The 22,504-nt window shown below is 41.3% G+C and overlaps 2 protein-coding genes across 4 annotated transcripts; one reads left to right on the top strand and one right to left on the bottom strand.

Moving 5' to 3' along the window:
* Positions 1-432: 432 nt before the first annotated feature.
* On the bottom strand, positions 433-16,081 carry naa60 (N-alpha-acetyltransferase 60, NatF catalytic subunit). Of its 3 annotated transcripts, XR_013801167.1 has the most exons (7): positions 12,880-12,997; positions 10,075-10,204; positions 8,833-8,929; positions 8,352-8,586; positions 5,042-5,206; positions 4,740-4,799; positions 433-1,565 (listed from the first exon to the last, which is right to left on the bottom strand). XR_013801167.1 is itself a non-coding variant. In XM_079641907.1 (6 exons), exons 2-5 carry the CDS (start codon positions 10,117-10,119, stop codon positions 5,050-5,052), a joined length of 534 nt encoding a protein of 177 aa, XP_079498033.1. In that variant the 5' UTR covers positions 10,120-10,204; positions 15,871-16,081; the 3' UTR covers positions 433-1,565; positions 5,042-5,049. The 3 variants fall into 3 exon arrangements, 2 of the variants coding, with proteins under 2 accessions (XP_079498033.1, XP_079498032.1); XM_079641907.1 differs by lacking the exons at positions 4,740-4,799; positions 12,880-12,997 and adding an exon at positions 15,871-16,081; XM_079641906.1 differs by lacking the exon at positions 4,740-4,799.
* On the top strand, positions 12,868-21,579 carry LOC307014148 (deoxyribonuclease-1-like). Its single transcript, XM_079641905.1, has 10 exons — positions 12,868-13,009; positions 13,289-13,353; positions 17,362-17,506; positions 18,352-18,440; positions 18,906-19,007; positions 19,244-19,338; positions 19,590-19,702; positions 20,025-20,185; positions 20,266-20,356; positions 21,253-21,579. The coding sequence occupies exons 3-10, from the start codon at positions 17,369-17,371 to the stop codon at positions 21,409-21,411; spliced, it is 948 nt and encodes a 315-aa protein (XP_079498031.1). The 5' UTR covers positions 12,868-13,009; positions 13,289-13,353; positions 17,362-17,368; the 3' UTR covers positions 21,412-21,579.
* Positions 21,580-22,504: the final 925 nt, after the last annotated feature.

Below are 22,504 nucleotides of genomic sequence, written 5' to 3'. Positions count from 1 at the left end.
AGCACCATCTACAGGCCTGGCATATGTACTACAGCGTCTCCAGCGCTTTCCAACAGCAATGTCCGTGGCTGTCTCCTCCTGATTGGTGGAGTTGGCCCAATAGCCGTAGTGCCACTTCTGTGACGTCATAGAAGTGTTCAAATCTGGATCAGTCTGTATCAGATCCGTTGCAGCCCCTTTTTAAGATTTGGGTATGGAGGAAAATAGAGAGGGTTGTGTTTTCTGACACTTGGTGAGTTCCCTGGAACACCGGGGACACATGTTCATGTAGAAAAGACGTACAAAAGTGCGTTTTGCATGATAGGTCCCCTTTAAGGAACGAGCAATATCACATGTCGGGAAAGTCTCCCTTTGTCACATCGTGAATGAAAACAAGAATCACAATCAAAAGGTTATAATGATGTAAATAATCAGACAGCAGGGTCGGACACCTTTCAATCAGATAAAACACGTTTATTGCATACACAAAGTCTGAATTTACTTTTGAGTCACGAACTCTAACAATCAATCGATGCACACAGTTACCCTCTTCAGTGCTCAGTCCTGTATAAAATCCATTTCGCCTCATCGGGTGCAACAGAAAGCGATACAATTAAGAAACTACAAAGTCCACATGTTGGGGAATCGTTACCTGTTTGCACACACACACCTGCGTGCATGCTGGCTGGCACGCAAGGTGTGTGTGTGTGTGTGTGTGTGTGAGCGTTGCTTTCTAATCTCGTCTGAGGGCCCAGGTGAAAATCTCATCTCTGCCTTTTAATTTAAAATCCGGACAAACAAAAAAGAAAGACATTTCTTTTACATTAGCAGCAACCGACAGACAGTTTTAAAACCTCTAAAAATGAAGACCAGATTCCTCTAGCACGTTCTGGTTTGATTTACACATGGGGAACATTTGGAAAGCATGTAGAAGGACTTTGAGTGTTGATCGTGTTTTCCCGTAAGACTAATCAGACGATAACGGGTTGTTTTTTTAACGAGAAGAATCCAATTTCTACTAAGATGCTCCCTGCGTATCATTAGCTTTACTCTACCCTACTAGCTTGTTAGCATAGCTAGATCCACACGCTGGGTTCGAGTCTCTATTTTACAAAGTGGAATTGACTCAGGACTAAAAGGAGACGGGATGTTTGAACTACCGACAGCATAGAACAGACAGAACTTTATATATATATATATATTATCTTAGTATATATAATATACAAACAGTATACATAGTCTCTGTGACAGTGGTGGACAGGATGAGTGTGTGTGTGTGTGTGTGTGTGTGTGTGTGTGTGTGTGTGTGTGTGTGTGTGTGTGTGTGTGTGTGTGTGTGTGTGTGTGTGTGTGTGTGTGTGTGTGTGTACGACCTGGGTACACACAGTAACTGTAGTTTAGGGATAGAGGAGTAAATACGGGAGATTAGAGTATTTCAAAGAGTTCCCGATCACACCGCCTGTCAGCGTTAAATCACCCAAACGTGTTTTCAATCTGGATTCTGGAACAATAACCTAGCATCATGGAGGATGTGAGTGTGCTTGTACATCTCGGCGTGTTCAGGGGAAGACTGATGAGGTGCACTCCTGTCAAACACAAGAAGAGAGATTGAGACATCATTAAACCCTTTACTGGCAAGACAACATGTTCATATTTCAGAAGATGATTTCATTGCTTTTTCCCACAAAATGTGACTCTTTTTAAACTTTTAAAGATACATTGCCCACTTAGGGTATACATGTTTTAATTAAACCCTAATTAACCCAAAATTATACTCACATTACCCCCACATTATACTCATATTACCCCCACACAGTGGCGGTTCTAGAACATTTTAAATGGGGGGGCAAGAGGTCATGTCAGGGTGGCATGGGAGGGCCGACAGTACGTGGTATCTTATACTGTATATAAAACCTATGTTTTGTTAAATCATGCCCTAACACAAGTGTTCTTAAAGCAAGTACACACATTACATCACCCATCTCTCAGAGAGCTAAAGGTGAGCTGTGCAGCAACACATTTCAATATGTGTCCATACTACGAGCTGCTAGATTGAGCTGCTGTGATGGAATAGAGAACCGCAGTGACGCGTCCTCAAACCCGGAAGTAAACTCCTTCCGGTTCCTTCGTCAAAAACCAATGGGATTTCTCCATAGGGTTTTGGAAAATAGCTGAAATAAGGTCTGTGGTTGAAACACATCTAAGAGACGGATCACGTTTTGTTCAGCCGGATCATCTCCACATGTCTACTTTTAGAATGTTCTAATCATAAATCTAATGTCCAGAAGCTAAATGCTAACGTTATGCTATAAAGGAACTACAGGCGAGTCGCTGCTTCAACGTCACGCCAACTTCAGATCCATCTTCAAACACACAGATTCTAGATGGAAGGAGTTGAAGCGTTTGTTTGAACAGTCTGCAGGAGGCAGGGACTTGCTTTCAAGCAGAACAGAAACTAACTTAGAGGAGTGTTTACGTGTTCGGTGTAATGACGTACAACGACCTCCACGACTTCTGTAGTCCTATTCAGCCACTTGGTAACAACCATCGTTTCTCAGACACGTCCACTCTTCAGAGATCACTAGTGGGGTCACTGCTGATGGATTTAATGTAGAACAAAACGTGATCCGTCCCTTCAATGTGTCTCAAACACACACCTTAGTTCCAGATATTTTCTTAAATCCTATGGAGAGATCCCATTGGCTCTGAGACCAGGGAACAGGAAGTGGTGAAAATGCTGACTCAATTCCGGGTTTTAGGACGCGTCACTGCATGGACGGAGAATAAGAACATGCCATGTGGTCCAGCTGGAGTCTCCTCTGCCTCCTGATCCCTGCCTCTGGCCCTCTCTCTGACACTTCATCTTCCTCACATACATGTTTTCTTCTTCACTAATGTCTTCATCTCCTCCTCTTCCTCCTGCTCTGGCCCTCCTGGTCTCTTCATCTCCTCCTCTTCCTCCTGCTCTGACCCTCCTGCTCTCTTCATCTCTCTCTTCCTCTTCGTCCTGATCTCTTCTCAGATATGTCTTTGTGTTGTTGACTCACTCCAGCTACTCTGGCCTGCAAGAGTCTACTTGTGAAAAGCTCCGGTACAAATGCTGTCTAACTTTACGCGTTAGCGCCATGTAGCTAATAAGTAGCATATCATAAATATAACATCAGAAAGTATTTTCCAAGCGCACACAGGCAGCTGTGTTCAGATCCAGTTTGACGGTAAAGGATGTATGGTGTAATTTAGCTGCCCTCATGGCTGTGATGTGTAATTTACGTGGACTTGATGTTACCGCATAGTTTAGCTAATAAAGTGATGGATCTCCAAGCTAGCGCTGTCTGCGTAGTATTTTGTACGTAACGCCCCAAACAGCGACCGTCTGTTAAACGCTATCGATTCAAACGGCAGCGTTTTATTAATATTTTGTTTCAAGCTCTCGTCTTTAGTAAAAACTAAACTAGTGGAAGGGGAAATGCTCCCAGGGGAAGCTGATCCCCCTCCAGGTGCTGGGACAGCTCGGTCTCTCTGTGAGCCGGTCTGTGTGAACTCCGCAGTTTGATGCAGGGCCGTAGCTGCGATTTTAACGGGCCTAAGATGATATTTTAAATGATTCACTTTGAATGAATGAACTGCTTGTTTCGTTGCTTGAGAAGCCTGTGGACAAAGTGTAGGTTTGTTTCTACAAGTACAGTTTCAGGGACACAAAAGTTAGGGGGGCAGCTGGGGGGGCAAGGCTCTACAGTGGGGGGGGAGGCAGCTAGATCTGCCCCTGCACCCCACATTATACTCATATTAAAAATAGTTTTCTATCTTAATTTTTGTTTTACTTTTATGTCAATCAATGTTTATTCATAGAGCCCAATATCACAAATGTTACATTCGTCTCAGTGGACTTCACAGTTTGTACAGAATATCAGTATGACAATACGACACCCTCTGTCCTCAGACCCTCTGTCCTCAGACCCTCCGTCCTCAGACCCTCTGTCCTCAGACTTTGTCCTTAGACCCTCTGTCCTTAGACCCTCTGTCCTTAGACCCTCTGTCCTTAGACCCTTTGTCTCTCTGTCCTTAGACCCTCTGTCCTCAGACTCTCTGTCCTCAGACCCTCTGTCCTCAGACCCTCTGTCCTCAGACCCTCTGTCCTCAGACCCTCTGTCCTCAGACTCTCTGTCCTCAGACCCTCTGTCCTCAGACCCTCTGTCCTCAGACCCTCTGTGCTTAGACCCTCTGTGCTTAGACCCTCTGTGCTTAGACCCTCTGTCCTTAGACTCTCTGTCCTTAGACCCTCTGTGCTTAGACCCTCTGTCCTTAGACCCTCTGTCCTTAGACCCTCTGTCCTCAGACCCTCTGTCCTTAGACCCTCACATCGTACAAGGGAAAACTTCCGGTCAGAAGAATTTCATAAGGCAATAACACCTTTGAGTTTGAATATCATAAACGTGTAAATATATCTTGTAAACGTACCTGGAAATAAACTTGATTCTGATTCTAAACGTGCAACGATTAGTCGACTAATCGTTGGAAGATCTTCAGTTGAGTGACGCCCTACCTAGGCCACAACACCCTCCCCCCTGTATGAAAGCGTGTCCCCCACCTTGCTGGTCTCATGGTTCTGGAGTACTGGATGCCGGTCAAGGCTAAAAGGCTAAAATGATAGAATTTGTTGATTTTTAAAAAAAAGTTTTCTATCTGTGTTTTTAATTCTTGTTTCACTTTTATGTCTGCACCACGACACCAAGTCAAATTCCTCGTACGTGTGAACCTACCTGGTGATAAACCTGATTCTGATTTAGTTGAGTGCAGCTAGGGCCACAATAACCTCCCCCCTATATAAGATAAGAGATAAGATAAGAAGTGCTTTATTGATCCCGATTTGGGAAACGTTTGTGTTGCAGTCAGGCAGTAAGGCAGTCAAAATGAAAAGAATAGAAATAAACAAGAAAGTAGAAAATATACAAGTTGAATTTACAATTTAACAATAACAAGATATAAAGCAAGTTATCATATATATAAGTATGTGAGGGATGGAATATTAAATATTAAGCCGGTATGAAAGCGCGTCCCCCACCTTGCTGGTCACATGGTTCTGGAGTACTGGATGCCGGTCTTGGAGGCGATGTTGGACCAGGGCAGCAGCGAGCGCAGCAGAGCCTGGGCTTGCCTGAAGAGCCTCTGAGGGATGGAGCAGGGGCTCAGGCCGGCCAGCGCCGAGCCCAGGTGCTGGATGTAGTCCGTGGACAGAGGTTAAGGAGGATGACAAGGACTTTCAGTGTAAAAACACATGGCATTGTACATTAGAGAAATTAAGAGAGTAGAAATAAAATGTAATCATCTCAATAGATAAGATAAGATGTACCGTAATTTTCAAACTATAAGCCGCGCCTTTTTCCCCATTTTTCGACCCTGCGGCTTATATAACGGTGCGGCTAATCTATGGATTGTTACAGCTAACGGCCACTAGGGGACCTCCTAAATCTATGGGTTTTACAGGTTACAGTCCACCACCTTTAATTCTATGGGCTCTATGGCCGGTCCGCTGACCCCCACCTTTAAGCGGCGGGCTCCAGCAGGAAAAGCTGGAGGCCGGAAAAGAGTGAGACAGGTAGCGCGCAAAAGTAAAAGTGGAACCGAGAGTGGTACGAGAGACAGAACGAGAGCAAGACAGACAGACATTACGAGAGCGAGACAGTTTGTCCCCGTACCACTGGTTGAAAACCACTGCTGTAGATCACTGCCGGTACGTGCGCTGGGAGCGCACCGTTTAAGTTTGAAAGTTGAAAAGTGTGTGTGTCTGAAACGCTATGTGATACAGTACAGTTTACACAGCACATGTTCTGTAGCTACTATTGCACTAAATGCTAACACTTGAATACGTTATGCAAATATGCAACTTGTTTGTTGAAATGTTAATAAATGGGAGCTTCCTCAAACAGCCATCTCTTTCCCGACAATCCCCTCTGTGCACGAACCCTTACATATGGTAATGAAACATGAAAACACCTGCGGCTTATAGTCCAGTGCGGCTTATAGTCCAGTGCGGCTTATAGTCCAGTGCGGCTTATATATGTACACATCATTCAATTTAGCTGCTGCGGCTTAGATTCAGGTGCGCCTTATAGTCCGGAAATTACGGTACTTTTTGCGATGCCGCAGCAAAACAAGACGTGTAATGGAAAATGGTATCAAACTAACATTTAAAGTTCACCATCTGTTCTTTAACAAGCTATTTCTCACAGTATCCTAATTGAGTGGTAAATGGGGTTAGAGCTATTCAGTGTTGAAGGTTAGTGGTCTTGTCCTCTTGTGGACAGTAGACATGATGTTTCTCCATTTGCTAGCAGACGTGTTTTAAAGAATCCTATATATAGTATGATTATCTTTTGTTCGTCTCCGCCCCCCCTCTTCTACTCTAAGTGTGAAAATGTGGATATAAGACCTTCTGACTTCACTGCTTGAACCTCAGTAATGATTTACCTTCTCGCAAGAATAAATCACTAAAAGACCGTCTGACTCCAAGAATCTTCATCTCAGAATAACGGAAGGATTTCCTCACCATTTTGTGATTATTTACTGGTTTGTCTCGGTAAGTTTCCACCACAATTGGCATGGAACATTACAAATTAAAAGACTAGAAATAAACAATCCAAAATGCAAAAATCTCAAATTGAAAAAAAATGGCATTAAAAAAGTAGAAAATGTTGAATTACAAATATACTGTAACAAAACATAGAGCAGGGTATTATATATACATAAGAATGTGAGGAATGGAATATTCAATATTAGATTGAGTCTGAATGTAAAATGTCCAGTGTGACTTTAAGTCCAGTTATCAAGAGAAGCTCTGGAGCAGAGAGTTCTCGTCCAGCCAGAGGAGATTTGTCGTATATTTAAGGTTGAAACACAACTTCTCTGATCGGTCTGACCGCTTGATACGTCTGCGTGATCGCTTTAAAATACATATGTCTGTGTTTTGGGACTGATTGGAGGATGCTGAATCCATCACTGACACATCAATGGCAGTTTCAACCAGAACATGTGCAATATCTGTGCTCTCCCTGGGCTGAGTAGTGTTGAGACCATTGGACACAGAGAGAACAAGATGAACATTATAACCTCTACTGTGGGCGATCCTTTTTCAAATCAATAGGCCATCTGTCCAATCCAAATGATCCCCTAACTCCTCCAAACCTAAATGCAATCAAACTGAGCCCACAGAGAGGCCATCTTTGGATAGAGCATCTTCAATAACCCCCAGAGCCACTCAGATATCGTCCAAATCGATTAGGACATTTCTTTTTACAATTGCAAACATATAAGCTATAATGCTAATTAACACAATGTATGGTAATTGTGCAAATTGCCTAACGTATGCAGGTTAGCATCCGGCAGTTAGGGTTTAACAGATGGAGGGGACTCGGGGGTCTGCAGACCATTTACATGCACAGAAACCTATAGAACACACTACAGGAGAAGCAGAATAGGGCCTCTTTAAAAAGGCCTTCAAACTGCCTGTGTTTCAACATGTTCTTTTTGGTTTTGTTTTGGTATTAAGATTTCCAGTATTATAAGTTGCATGTTTTTATTTGATTGTGTTTACTTGTTTAAAGGTCCCCTATTATTAGAGATGTCCCGATCTGATTACGTGATCGGGGATCGGAGCCGATCACGTGATCTTCAAAAGATCGGAATCGGGAGAAAAAAAATCGGGGATCGGGAATTTTTTTTTTTTTTATAAAATATTTGTATTATTTTATTCAATGTTACAAAACAAAAATGACCATGTTCACGTCTTAAAGTCATCCTGAGGCCTTAGTTTTGGTTTAATTAATTAATAAATTACACAACGTGTTGCTTCTTTCGGGCTTGTTTCCACCTGGTTGCTTATTTCCCTCAAATCTGGCAACAGAGCGGGCGCAGTGTCTAATAGTAGCAGTAAGCTAACGAGAGGCTACGTTCAGCTGGTGACTCGGGAGTCAGGACATAGAAAATGTCAGGAGTTTGGAAGTGTTATAAAATTGAAAGTGAAGGCAGTGCAACAGCCAGATGCAATGTTTGCAAGGCGGAGACTTTTAAAAGGAAAGAGAAACTGCCCCAGAACAGTGAAAAGGCCCAAAAGAATAACAGCCAAGGTAGCTGAATTCATCGCGTTGGATGACCAGCCGTTATCTGTTACCATTTTATTCTCTTAATGCATTGCTTAAAGATCGGGAAAAATCGGTATCGGCAGATTGTCAAAATCAAATGATCGGAATCAGATCGGGAGCAAAAAAAGGTGATCGGGACATCCCTACCTATTCTACTGTTCTTCATCAATATATCACAGGTCTCAGATATACACAGAGCCTGTGACAGCAGCTAATGCTTCCACAAAAGGATATAATATGGTCCAGGGCGGGTGCCCCCCGTTGATGTAGAGCACGTACGTGAAGCCGTCTTTGAGCACGCCTCTGATGGAGTAGTAGTACGGCAGGTAGTGGTGCTGCCGGAAGTCCCGGTTCTCGTAGAAGTGGATGGCCGTGGTGTTGGTGGTGAGCACGTGCAGATAGATGGCCTTACAGTGGTCCTGCGCTGTGGTGGAGATGTGCTCCTTCAAGCTGTCCAGCAGCAGGGAGCCTGGACCAATCACAGAGCAGCACAGCATCAAAAACAACCCTGAGCTTCACTTTGGGGTACTCTACATTTCCAGGGTCACATGTTGGTAATATCCTGAGCTCTTATTTCCACTATTCCAGTGGCGCTGTTGGGGTTAGTGTAGTGGTTTTGTGTCAAATGATTGTGTGTGCGTCAATGGAGTATCCTCGTATACCACAGAGTGTGTGTGTGTGTGTGTGTGTGTGTGTGTGTGTGTGTGTGTGGTACCTATGCCATGTTTCCTGAAGTCTTTGACCACTCCCAGGCTGAGGATGTAGGCGACCTGTGTTTCCACCGGGAAGCTGGAGGCCAGGATATCTCCATCCTAACACACACACACACACACACACACACACACACACACACACACACACACACACACACACACTTTGTTTTTATTATTTTACTACTCTTATGTTGAACTTTGAAACTCTTTATCTGGAGAGCCGCCTTAAAAAAAGCAAATTCTCCTCCTTAGTATGGAAATCGTCTCAAACATCGGGCGCTACGAGAACAATGGCCTCGAGTGAGAAAGGCAAACAACTCGTACCAGCCGTTCATGAAGATTACATTTTATTGTGTTCCTAGCATCTCATTGCTTTGTCCTTTTCCAGCTGAATATCAGAGTTACAGAGAGAACGTACGATCAGAAGACTCACACTTCATTTCAAAGAGATCAAGTAGTCCTGTCTCTTCATCCTCTTCTAAACTCTGTCACCGTGCTAAGGACGCTCAGTCAGGCGTATGCAGCTCAGCTAATTACCCACTGAAAACACATTCTGTTCCACTTTATTAAAGGCTGCACACTCAGACCCTTGATTGGTTTCTTTCCGCCTGGTTTGATTGCTCACCTCCTAAATCTGTTACACATTCAAAACCAGCTTCGTTCCAGTAGATGTAATTGTTTTAATCTGTAAAGCCGTTGGAAGACACTTCACCTGAATTTGCACCTGTGGGTATTGTCCACAGTACATGACCGTTGCATGTATGATATGTGTGTGATGTGTATTTGTACAGCGCTTTGATCATCAGGAAAAGCGCTATATTAAATGTAAGGAATTATTATTATTAGTTTTAATTGTATTTTTTCCCCATTTATGGTGAAATTAACAGTTTAAACTCAATTTCTTAGTTAAAAAAAGGCAACAAGTGGGAATTACTTACTCAGCGTTAAATTCCACACCAACACTATGTGCAATATAAATATCATTACCATCATTACAAACACTCTGCTATAAAACATGTGCAATATTATTATTAATAACGTGTAGTTACGTATCTGCCACTACGGTTCTTCACTACTAAATATTTACATGAAGGATGTGAGCGTCTAGTGTCCTGTAGATATCTAATTGCTCTTCTCTGTCAGTGTACAGTTTGATTGTCACGCTGCTGTGTTTATGTTTTTCTGTAACAACTATTTCCTTCTGGATGAATGAAGTCTTATCCAAATGAAAAACAGCGATGTACCTCTTTGTGCACTTTGGTCCGGCCTTTGATCTCGGCCACTATCATCCCCACGATGCCTCCTCTGAAGGTGGCCGCGAGGGAGAAGAACTTCTTGTTGGAGGTGATGTCCTGGTACCATGAGTCTGGGTACCTGAGGGCCAACAGACAGAGGCATTAGAGCAGGGGGGTCCAAACTACGGCCCGCAGCACATTCTAAAAGTTTAATGAAGTGTGGCCCACACGGGAAGCTTCTGCTGGTCTTGACTTCTTACATTTATATATGTACATATATGACACAGTATTCCTTGTTGTTGTTAGGTCAGTGTTAATATCCCAATGTTCAAATAAATTCAGTGAATTAAAGTTGACAACAAATCTTAGTTATCTTAGCAAGGGGTGTCCAAACTACGGCCCGGGGGCCAAATGCGGCCGTGACCCACTTTGAATCGGCCCTCAGCTAATTCTTAAAGGATAATGGAATACGGCCCACACATGAAACCTGAACTTCTCTTGTATTGTACTTCTTAAATACATCTGTAAACATATATTACTCAGTAGTGTTCATGTGTTAATAATCCCACTTTACAATCAATTCAGTCAATTACATTTGAAAATATGTTCTAGCAAATCTAAGTGATAAGAAAAAAGCCAAACAACTTATTTACATAACAACCTTGAAATACACCCTTCATATTTCCTCTAATGAAACCCTCTGGAGAGCTGTGATGGAGGCTGCTTATTTTTCTTGAAGTAGATTCAAGTAATACGAATAATTAACCTACATTTCAATCGATTTAGCTGACTTAACTTAGGAGGCGATAAACCTCACCTTTAGTGAGGGGCCCAGCCCTTCGTATGGTTTTCTATGTGTGGCCCTGTATGAGGGATTGTGGGAAACGGAATTTCGATCTCTAAACACGGAGAAGTTCAGTCATTATTTATTCTAATTCCACAGGAAGACTAGGGGTAGAGGCATGGCCGGCCCTAGAAATGTTGGTGCCCTAGGCGAGATTATGATTTGGTGCCTACCATAGCCAATAACAAATAGATACAACTAATTTTATTTGTTATCTTATTTGACCTAGTTAACATTTATTTATTCATGCATATTTTTAATATCTCCAGTTTTAAACTATATTTTTTGGTTTACTGTCCTATAGTATACATTGAAATGATTTCAAACCTGTTGTTATTTATCCTAATAATTATAAATGAGTGCCTTGGAAATATTTGTTTATATAAAATGTGACCAAACCGTTTGAGACCCACTGAGATTACTTAGACTAAAGTGAACTATCTAAACACTCTGAGTCCTTCACCTCACTGAGCTGTAGTTATCAGACTCAATCCAACATATATCCGCGGTACCGATTGGCGCCCTCTCTCTCGCTCGCTCGCTCGGAGGCTCGCTCGCACTTTGGCTGTGAGCTGCGGGCGCCTGATAAATCAACATCCCCCACTTTCATCACTTACAGCGCCCATCGTACAGGGCAAATGCAAAATGTTGCCGGCCCGGGGTGCAAAGGTTGTTTACTTTATTCAATTATTAATGTAAATGTATTACATCAAGGGCAGAAAATTAGGCAGAATAACAATTTTTAAAAAATGAATTTATTTTCTTTTCTTTCTCCCAGCGCAGCCCCCCTCCATCTGGCGCCCTAGGCGACCGCCTAGTTCGCCAGTGCCAAGGGCCGGCCCTGGGTAGAGGAATGTGAGAATCTGGTGAGGGATATTTCAAAATATCTGGAACAAACTCCCAGAAACCCACCGGTCCGCTGAGACCCTGACTACTTTTAGATCCAGGCTGAAGACTTTTCTATGCCGCTGCTTTTAATTGAACTATTCACATCTTAGACTGCACTGTATCTACTTTTTCTTTTAATGTTTATTTTTATTAACTTTGCTTTTTAATGACTGATTTTAAATGCCATGTTCTTAATGTTTTTCATTTTTGTAAAGCACTTTGAATTTCCTTGAGTTGAAAGCTGCTGTATAAATAAACGTGCCCGGCCTCTCTGTCTGTACACAAACTGAAAGATTGACAATAAAGTTGACTTTGACTAAATAAGAATGGCAAAATACGTAATTACTCAAAATCCTAATTCGCCAAAAGCAGTAAAATATTAGATTATTGTTTTTAAAATTGTACTTTTGGTTCATTCTGTATGAATACTGCCAATAAAGCCGTAGCTAAAAAGTGTTTCCCCTGCACACTCTGTTGGGGATCTATTACATATGAATTATAAAACAGGTGGATTTACAGCGTGGACAGCCTCAGACTGAGTCACTATTAAAACATGTTAGAAACCTCAGAGAGCGGCAGAGGAGGACCCCCCTCTCCCAGGACGGAGAGACGTATAAACTAAATGTCACTTCAGAAAGCTGGAGAGAACGCAGCAAACCATGGTTTTATCTTTCGTAATGTTTCGTGTGGTTTCTGGGAAACAGCTATAAGATAAATGATTACATGTTTTTGGCAAGAACCCACTGACCCTAGAACTTGAGAATAAAGAGAAAAAGATTCCTACTTCTAGAGGTAAGGGAAGCAGTTATTAAACAAATGCCAAGGTGTTGGTTAGAATATAATGGTAGTACATTCTAACCATGAGATATCTCTGATGAACGATGGGTTCATCAAAGCACACAGAGCGCTTATAATGACCAGGTGAACGTATGAAAATGAAGGATCTTAGTGCCTTCATAAAATAGTAACGTGTCGTAGGAGGACCGCTCGTGTTCGTTTGCATATACAAACGTTGGAGGGAGATCTAATTAAAGGCTTCAAACTCCAGCCCTTCCAGGCGAGCGGAGAGTATAAATCCTTACTCGATCGGGAACCAGTCCCCACAGAGCAGCTTGACATTCTCTATGTCATCGTGGCAGAGGAAGCGTAGCTGGACTTCACTGAGAGCTGAGGGCGGCACAGCGTCACTCATTCACACCTGCAGGAGCACAGGTGAGGCAGACAGGACACACACCGTTAAGACATCAGGCTGAACAGAACTGGGTTAGGGTTAGGGTTCACCTTTCTGACCGGACGACCATCCCATAATTATTCTCTGTAAAACAAAGCTGTCTCTGACGCTCTGCTTGATACTCACATTTCTGGAGTCATTCTACCGTTTTTGAGGAACAGAAATATTGCTTTCTTGAATCACTTTAACATTTGACGTTTAATTTCTCCACATTGAGTTCAGGATCTTTACTCTCTCTCTTTCTCTCTTTCCAAATCCAGACCTTTACGACAAAGCATTGGAGGATCTGTGAGCTGAGCTGATATCACACTCAAGACACTTCAACGTGAGTACCTTTTGGTTTACAGACATATTCAGAGGTGGGAGAAGTACTCAGGTCTTGTACTTGAGTAAAAGTAGAAGTACTCAGGCCTTGTACTTGAGTAAAAGTAGAAGTACTCAGGCCTTGTACTTGAGTAAAAGTAGAAGTACTCAGATCTTGTACTTGAGTAAAAGTAGAATCACTCAGGTCTTGTACTTGAGTAAAAGTAGAAGAACTCAGATCTTGTACTTGAGTAAAAGTAGAAGTACTCAGGCCTTGTACTTGAGTAAAAGTAGAAGTACTCAGATCTTGTACTTGAGTAAAAGTAGAATCACTCAGGTCTTGTACTTGAGTAAAAGTAGAAGTACTCAGATCTTGTACTTGAGTAAAAGTAGAATCACTCAGGTCTTGTACTTGAGTAAAAGTAGAAGAACTCAGATCTTGTACTTGAGTAAAAGTAGAAGTACTCAGGCCTTGTACTTGAGTAAAAGTAGAAGTACTCAGATCTTGTACTTGAGTAAAAGTAGAATCACTCAGGTCTTGTACTTGAGTAAAAGTAGAAGAACTCAGATCTTGTACTTGAGTAAAAGTAGAAGTACTCAGGCCTTGTACTTGAGTAAAAGTAGAAGTACTCAGATCTTGTACTTGAGTAAAAGTAGAATCACTCAGGTCTTGTACTTGAGTAAAAGTAGAAGTACTCAGATCTTGTACTTGAGTAAAAGTAGAATCACTCAGGTCTTGTACTTGAGTAAAAGTAGAAGTACTCAGGCCTTGTACTTGAGTAAAAGTAGAAGTACTCTGATCTTGTACTTGAGTAAAAGTAGAAGTACTCTGATGTTGTACTTGAGTAAAAGTAGAAGTACTCAGATCTTGTACTTGAGTAAAAGTAGAAGTACTCAGATCTTGTACTTGAGTAAAAGTAGAAGTACTCTGATGTTGTACTTGAGTAAAAGTAGAAGTACTCTGATCTTGTTCTTGAGTAAAAGTAGAAGTACTCAGATCTTGTACTTGTGTAAAAGTAGAAGTACTTAGATCTTGTACTTGTGTAAAAGTAGAAGTACTCACGTTAACATTTTAGGAGAAAATCTGTATTTTGGTTAGACAGAGAGAGACGGCAGAGACAGCTTTGTTTTTACGGAGAATAATTATGGGATGGTTGTCCGGTCAGAAAGGCCTGGGGACTCATTTTACTGCCGCACCACTCGAGCGGTTTATGAAAAGTTAATATTATACGGTATATAGGTCACGAGTATTCTGTAACAAACGGTTAACCGCCCAGCACTACAAATAAGTACACATCCAAAAAAAAGATTAAAGTTTGAATTCTGAGGGTTTTTTATAAATAAAAAGGATCAGAATTGTGAGAAACAAGTCAGAATGATTGATTGATTGATTGAATTTAAAAAAAAAAAAAATTAACTTTTGCCCACATCCCTTGTAATCCTCTTCTGTTACAATGCACATAAAAACAATATCTAACAAAAAGACACAGAGTCATTGATATTGGGTTACATTTAAAATGAACTCACAAATGTCTCCTTGTATTTATCCGCTGTTTACACCTTTTACTAAATCAACAAGATGTTCCATCAACTATATAAAACAACAGCTAATCAGAAACCAGGCCAACCTTGTATTTGTACTCAGTATCTCACATTATTATATTTTGTGTAAATATTGTCTTATATGAGACGGTGGTAGCGAAGTCCATTGGGACTTGGCTTGGCAACTGGAAGGTCACCAGTTCCCGGCAAGGCCAAGTGCTACCGAGGTGTCCCTGAGCAAGGCACCGTACATAATGGCAGGCAGCCCACTGCTCCTAACACTAGGATGGGTCAATTGCAGAGAAACCGTATCGTTTCTTCTACCTGTACTATATTATGACAAAAAAAGTATTACAAAAAAGGATATATATATTATATATATATATTCTCTTATAGCTTTTATATTAATCTGAATTCCTTTCTTAGTAATAAACTAACATTATTACAGCAACAGGTGCATAGCAGGTAAAAAAGGCAAGCAATAATAATAAAAAAAAGAATAGTAAGAGGGATCTTTGAGAGATGTAGCTTTCCGTAAGTAAAACTCTATGTCATCGAATAACACGTTTTAGAAGTTCGAAAAAACCCAAAAAAAACTGGATAAAATTGCTTTTATACTAAAGTCCTATTGTTTAATGTGTTCTTCTTCCAGTGTCTTTGTTTGCCCCATTTATAGCAAAACAAAGGTCTCGTATGAGTAAAAACCTACTTGGTGATAACAGACTCGAAGAGGTATAATGTATTCACTTCATTCCGTATGTTCTTAATATTGTGTATTTAGATCCTGCATGATAGTGGATTTGTAAATACTTGAAACACACTGCTGCCATATTTGGGATTAATAAAGTATCTATTTAGCAACCGGGCGACTCGACTCTTATGAAACCCTACTCCCTCAGTCCCACATTATAACTGACAGTGAAGTATTATATCTGATATTTACAACAACAACAGTTCGTTAGCCACCGTTAGCTCGTGATGCTAAGCTAACACGTACCTTGTTTCAGCTCTCGGACCGGAGGAAAGTGAAGGAGAATGAAATCTCCCGAAGCCTCTGTCGACTCAGTCTCTACTCCGGAACCAGCATGATAAAACACCGCTTTATTCCCCGCTGTTTCATTATATCTGCCGATGCTACATGTGCTGATAAAAACTAGCTTCAAGATAACAGCTGGGTGTTTACTTCCGGGTTGTGGCTGCTGCGTGATGACATAAGGCGTTTCCTTCCTGGGGATAAAACGTGCTTTTTGTCGCCACCTACTAGGAAGAATAGAGAACAGGCCATGATATAAAACACTAATCCTTAATATAATTTAAAATAAACTTTGAGTTTCAACATCTACTAGTACTCAGATCTTGTACTTGAGTAAAAGTAGAAGTACTCAGATCTTGTACTTCAGTAAAAGTATAAGTACTCAGATCTTGTACTTCAGTAAAAGTAGAAGTACTCAGATCTTGTACTTCAGTAAAAGTATAAGTACTCAGATCTTGTACTTCAGTAAAAGTAGAAATACTCAGATCTTGTACTTGAGTAAAAGTAGAAGTACTCAGATCTTGTACTTGAGTAAAAGTAGAAGTACTCAGATCTTGTTCTTGAGTAAAAGTAGAAGTACTCAGATCTTGTACTTGAGTAAAAGTAGAAGTACTCAGATCTTGTACTTGAGTAAAAGTAGAAGTACCAGAGTGTAGGAATACTCTGTAACAGTAAAAGTCCTGCATTCAAAATGTTCCTCAAGTAAAAGTAGAAAAGTATTATCATCAAAATATAGTGAAAGTAGAGACAGTAAAAGTAGTCATTGTGCAGATTGGTCCATTTCAGAATAATAGATATGATATGTTTTATAATGATTGATCATGAGAGTGTTCTCAAAGCTGGTAAAGGTGCAGCTAGTTTGAATGACTTTGTATACTGCAGGGTAGCTGGTGGATTTACTCCAGGTGGAACTAAAGTCTGATTTAACACTTGATTATATTTCACACCATTCATCCACATCTGTGAAGTAACTAAAGAGATTAAATACATGTAGTGGAGTAGAAGTACAACAGTTACCTCTGTGGTGGAGTAGAAGTACAGAGTAGCATAAACTGGAAAATTGTACTTAAGTACAGTCTTTGAGTAAATCTACTTAGTTACTTTACAACACTGAATATATTCTCCTTAAGCAATGAAAGTGTGTAAGTGAAAGTATTTGTTTAACAGTGTTGGACACACTCAGTAAGAAGGCTGACACCACTACTCCGTCCTCCTAAGACGACTGAAATCTCTTACAATATGTTGGAGTTCATTTTTGTTTCGTGATATTACCACTCAGTTAAAGCAAATATTACAAATATTTAATATTCTTAATATAATAACTGCATTTTGACCCAAAGAAGACATTGTGGGAAAAACAACGAATCACTTTGAGTTACCTTTGTGTTTGAAAAGTGCAATATAAATAAAGTTTTGATTTGATTACCAAGTATTTTAAAAATATGTCTCTGTTAGTCCCAGGATGCGTCTGCTTTGTGCTCTGGGTCTCTTCTTGGCCCTGCTGCATGTGACCTCCTGTCTGCTGATTGGAGCCTTCAACATCGAAAGCTTTGGAACCAAGAAATCCAAGGACAAGGTTGTGATGGACACCATCAAAGAGGTCTGAAACTCAACTTGGTATCCAATATTTATTTGTTCTTCGTTGTTTTGACTGTATCCTGGCAAGTGAAACATAGTAACCCACTTCCTGTTTAAGTTTCTTTTTCTTGGAAATCAATAATTGTTTTGTGAGGTAATGGTCATTTTAAACATAATGCTGAAGTGCAGCACTAAACAGCTACGGTGGCCAGCAGGTGTAAACGTGCTGCTACGGCCCCAAACTCTTCCATCAGGAGAAACACGCTGCAGCTTCAGAAAGGATGCAGATATAAAAACACATGAAGAAACATCTCCAGCAACTTGACATCACATGCGCAGCGTTTACTAGACTTCTGTCTGTCTTCTTCTGCTGTTCCCTTTAGTGTTCACTTCCTGTCTGTCTTCTTCTGCTGTTCCCTTTAGTGTTCACTTCCTGTCTGTCTTCTTCTGCTGTTCCCTTTAGTGTTTACTTCCTGTCTGTCTTCTTCTGCTGTTCCCTTTAGTGTTTACTTCCTGTCTGTCTTCTTCTGCTGTTCCTTTCAGTGTTTACTTCCTGTCTGTCTTCTTCTGCTGTTCCCTTCAGTGTTTACTTCCTGTCTGTCTTCTTCTGCCTGTTCCCTTTAGTGTTCACTTCCTGTCTGTCTTCTTCTGCTGTTCACTTCAGTGTTTAGTTCCTGTCAGTCTTCTTCTGCTGTTCCCTTCAGTGCTTACTTCCTGTCTGTCTTCTTCTGCTGTTCCCTTTAGTGTTTACTTCCTGTCTGTCTTCTTCTGCTGTTCCTTTTAGTGTTTACTTCCTGTCTGTCTTCTTCTGCTGTTCCCTTCAGTACTTCCGTCAGAATTGACCAATCAGAATACATTTTTTTTCAGATTGTCCAACGCTATGACATCATTCTGATCCAGGGGCTCCAAGACAAAGATCTGAGCGTAACCAAAAGACTCAAAGCGCTTGTTAACAAGTAAGACTTATGAAGAGCAAACACAGTAACACACAGACACGCAGACTGTGAGGGCTGCTTCATTCATCTAAATGTTATCTTGACTGCTGCAATATCCAAATCTCAGTAATCTCAGTATTTGGCAAAACGAGTGAAAACATCTGAATGAAGTATTGTGGAGAAGTCCTGGCCTACAAACAGTATTCTATAGACTTGATACAGATACACTTCATACTATCATCAATTAATATATTTCCTTTCATATTGGAATTGAAATATCAATCAATATAAAAGTTGTGTGTGTGTGTGTGTGTGTGTGTGTGTGTGTGTGTGTGTGTGTGTGTGTGTGTGTGTGTGTGTGTGTGTGTGTGTGTGTGTGTGTGTGTGTGTGCGTGCGTGTGTGTGTGTGTGTGTGTGTGTGTGTGTGTGTGTGTGTGTGTGTGTGTGTGTGTGTGTGTGTGTGTGTGTGTGTGTGTGTTTCCCCAGAGATTCTCAACAGTTCAGCTACATCGTCAGTGAGCCCCTGCCCCTGGGTTCCAGCATCCTCCAATTATTGAGCCATAAGGAGAGATACCTCTTCCTCTACAGGTAAAACACAAAAGGGCAAAAACAAAACAGCAACAGTTAAATGATGTTTTGTATGGATTGCTTTGTTAATTCCCCAGATCAGCAGAAAGAGAAAAGATGTGTTTGATAAAGAGTGTAAACAGCATAGAAAATGCTCCAGGAGTTGTGTAAATATGTGACCATGAGAAAGAGTCCATGAACTCGATCCACTGTTTGGAGACGTCTTCAAAATTAAGAGTTCCATCTTTCCTCTGCAGGCATCAGAAGGTGTCCGTGAAAGGCAGCTTCCAATACACTGTCAAAGGCTTCAACAGACCGCCCTTCGTCGTCAAGTTTTCCTCAAAAGAGACCGGTATTAGAGGAGAGACTCTGTTCTTTCACTGGAAATGTAGATTAACTGTTCTAGAGAACTAAGCACCAGACTTGTGTGAGAGGAGATCCTGAGGTCTGTCCGTCACCAACAACACTTAAAAACTCTATCATTTGCTTTGGTGCTACTTTTGTATTAGTGGTTGAATCTGATGAAGTACATTTACTTTAGCGGTATTTCTTCTGTTGTCATTGTCTCTCTTCATTCACTCCTCTCTCTCTCCCGGTCTCCAGCTGTGAAGGAATTTGTTCTGATCCCCATTCACACCAAATCGGGGTCCGCTGTAAAAGAAATTGATGCCCTTGTTGACGTGGTGAAGAAGGCCAAACTCAAGTGGAAGAACAATGTAATACCCCGTGCAAGACATACAACCGTAGAAACACACACACACACACACACACACACACACACACACACACACACACACACACACACACACACACACACACACACACACACACACACACACACACACACATATATAATATTGACCTCTCCATCATGACGGACATAGAGCAGTTTTATCTGGTGTAAAATGAGTGGACGACAGAGAGCAACATTTAGATAGGGGGCGTTTACATTTGTGTTTTTTAGATTGTCCATTACCATGACATTATTCTGATCTAGTTCTAAAATAATTAGTTTGAGCCATTTCCCTCTGCCTGCAGAACATCATGGTGCTCGGAGACTTCAACGCAGACGGCAAGCATGTCAAAGCAGGAGACTCAAACAAAATCCGCCTCTTAGACAAGAACAAGTACTTCCACTGGCTGATCGCCAACGGCGTCGATACTACACTAGCAGAAAAGTCTTCCAACACTTACGACAGGTGAACACAAATAGATAATCAGGAAGACACTTGCATGCACACACACACTCTTAATCCCGCCTCTCTTCCTGTTTCCGCAGGATTGTCGTCACCACTGAAATGGAGAAGGGAGTGGTGCCGGGCAGCGCTAAGGTCTTTAACTTCAGGGAGGAATATGATCTGAGGGATAAGGTACGTTCACACTGGACCACATCACGATTACATGCAGAGTAAATTCATAAGACGCGGAAAGACGCAAATTTGTAGCGAAGTTTTTCTCATCTCGATCTTCAAATTTGCGTGACGCTGTCTCACGACATCCTCCTCGCCAGCAAATCTTGCTTGAGTGACGCATTTCATTGAAACAACACACATTGAAATGGTCAGAAGTCAGTACATGTGAAGCATTTACTCGATGCATTGACGTGGATAGGCCGCGTAATTCTCAAGAGTACATTTTTATTTTATTTTAAAATGTCTAGACAGGTTATAAATGTAGAAACCACAGACAGTATCTGGCTATGGCAGACACCTCAAATCCCTCCATGTGAGCCATATTTAGAATCTCACTTATTTAACTAAAGTCATTCAGCCTAAGTGTACGTAACTAAAATAAAGCATGACTGCATATTATTTCAGAGAAGATCAGAATTTGATCAATGGAAATATTTGACATTTTGAAATTGCATCAGACCTTAATGATCATTCCATGTGAGCCATGGATAATTCAACGAACACAAAACAGCAATTTCAAGACGTTTCCTTTGCTCTGACGTCTAATGTCACGGTGGATGAGCGAGTCGTTATATTGAGCTGATAACAGATGAAATTATTAGGCGTGCAGAGATGTGAGAGTTGACAGGAGTAGTCACTACAGTCAGGAACTAGATTACTTGATTACTCGATAAAGTAATGCTTGATACTTTTTTAATTTTTTTTGGAACTGTTGAGTTGACGGTCTAAAAAAACATCTTGTGCAAAGAAACCACCTGTTAGAAGTTTAACTGAGACTTTGTTCTGTATGCCAAGTTGGAATAACAACACATTGAAATTGAGTTCCTAAAAAAAAAAGTTCCTGTTTCTCTCAGGCAAAGAAGGTCAGTGACCATTTCCCTGTGGAGGTGAGGCTGAAGCTGCAGGTGGAGCCAGAGCCAGAGGCGCCGGACGCGCCAGAGGCGCCGGACGCGCCAGAGGCGCCGGAGGCGGAGGACACGGTGGACACGGCGGACACGGCGGATACGCCGTAGGAGCCGGAGTCATAAAAAACCGGACAAAAACGGATTCAGATGAGCCGCCAGAAACCTCCCCCAAAAAAGCCAACCTTGAGTCTGAATCCGAATTAGGATTATTCAATTGGAGTATTTCTGGAACCCATGCAGCATTGAATAAGAATAAAAAAAATAACTACCAAATGATTTCATTGAAAACTCGTCTTTTTGAAACAGGAAAGTGAAGTGTCTTATTGTAGTGTTTATAAAAGGTGAGGTAAATGAAATATGATGATTGTGAGCATTAACCAAGCAGCCTGCCCTCCTACAAAAAACGACCATTGGTAGGCCGATTGTTCAAGCCCTTATTACAACCCAGAGACACGTTTTAAAGTGTATGTTGTTTTTTACACGACCACTAGAGGTGCTCTAGTGGTCGTGTAAGAAACAACATGCTCCCTGCCCGTTCATTGCAAACGCTCAGGAGGGACGTTTATTCAAAAATAAATACGACCCAGAGACACGTTTTAAAGTGTAGCACCTCTAGTGGTCGTGTAAGAAACAACATGCTCCCGTTGATTGCAAACGCTCCGGAGGGTCGTTTATTCACAAATAACCCTCTCTGGAAAATCCTAAATTGTGGAATAGTTTGGCCATTAAAATGCTTTTTGATTAGATTTCTGTCGAGAAGTATATATTGTACTCTTAGAATCCACGTCCAGTGGATGTGTAGCATCTATAGATATTTATGAAGATGATCTGAGGTCTCGTCAGGATAACGTGTGTGCAGCTTCCATGTAAAGTTAGCGTGGGTGAAAACAGTTTTTCCGGTCTTGAAGTTTTCATAATAAAACCGGATATATCCCCCTCACTGTCAAATGATTACACAGTGATATCTGCATTACTCATCCACTAAAAGACATCAGTTCATCCTTGTTAATTACACAATATTGATTGGTTTAAATTGTGTACAATGCTTTTGTGTTTTTAACCTTCGATTCAGAGAAACAAATAGTTTTTTCGGAGTTTAGACACTACAGTTTCCGAAGACACTACACTACCCAGAATCCCCATCTATCGTTTGGGACTACAACATCCGCCTTGCTTTACAAACCCCGTGATTAGTCATCAA

Source organism: Notothenia rossii (assembly GCF_949606895.1).
Source record: "Notothenia rossii genome assembly, chromosome: 8".
NCBI classification, from domain to species: Eukaryota; Metazoa; Chordata; class Actinopteri; order Perciformes; family Nototheniidae; genus Notothenia; species Notothenia rossii.
The sequence above is the reverse complement of the archived record's forward strand: the minus strand, read 5'-3'. Positions and strand labels throughout refer to the sequence as shown.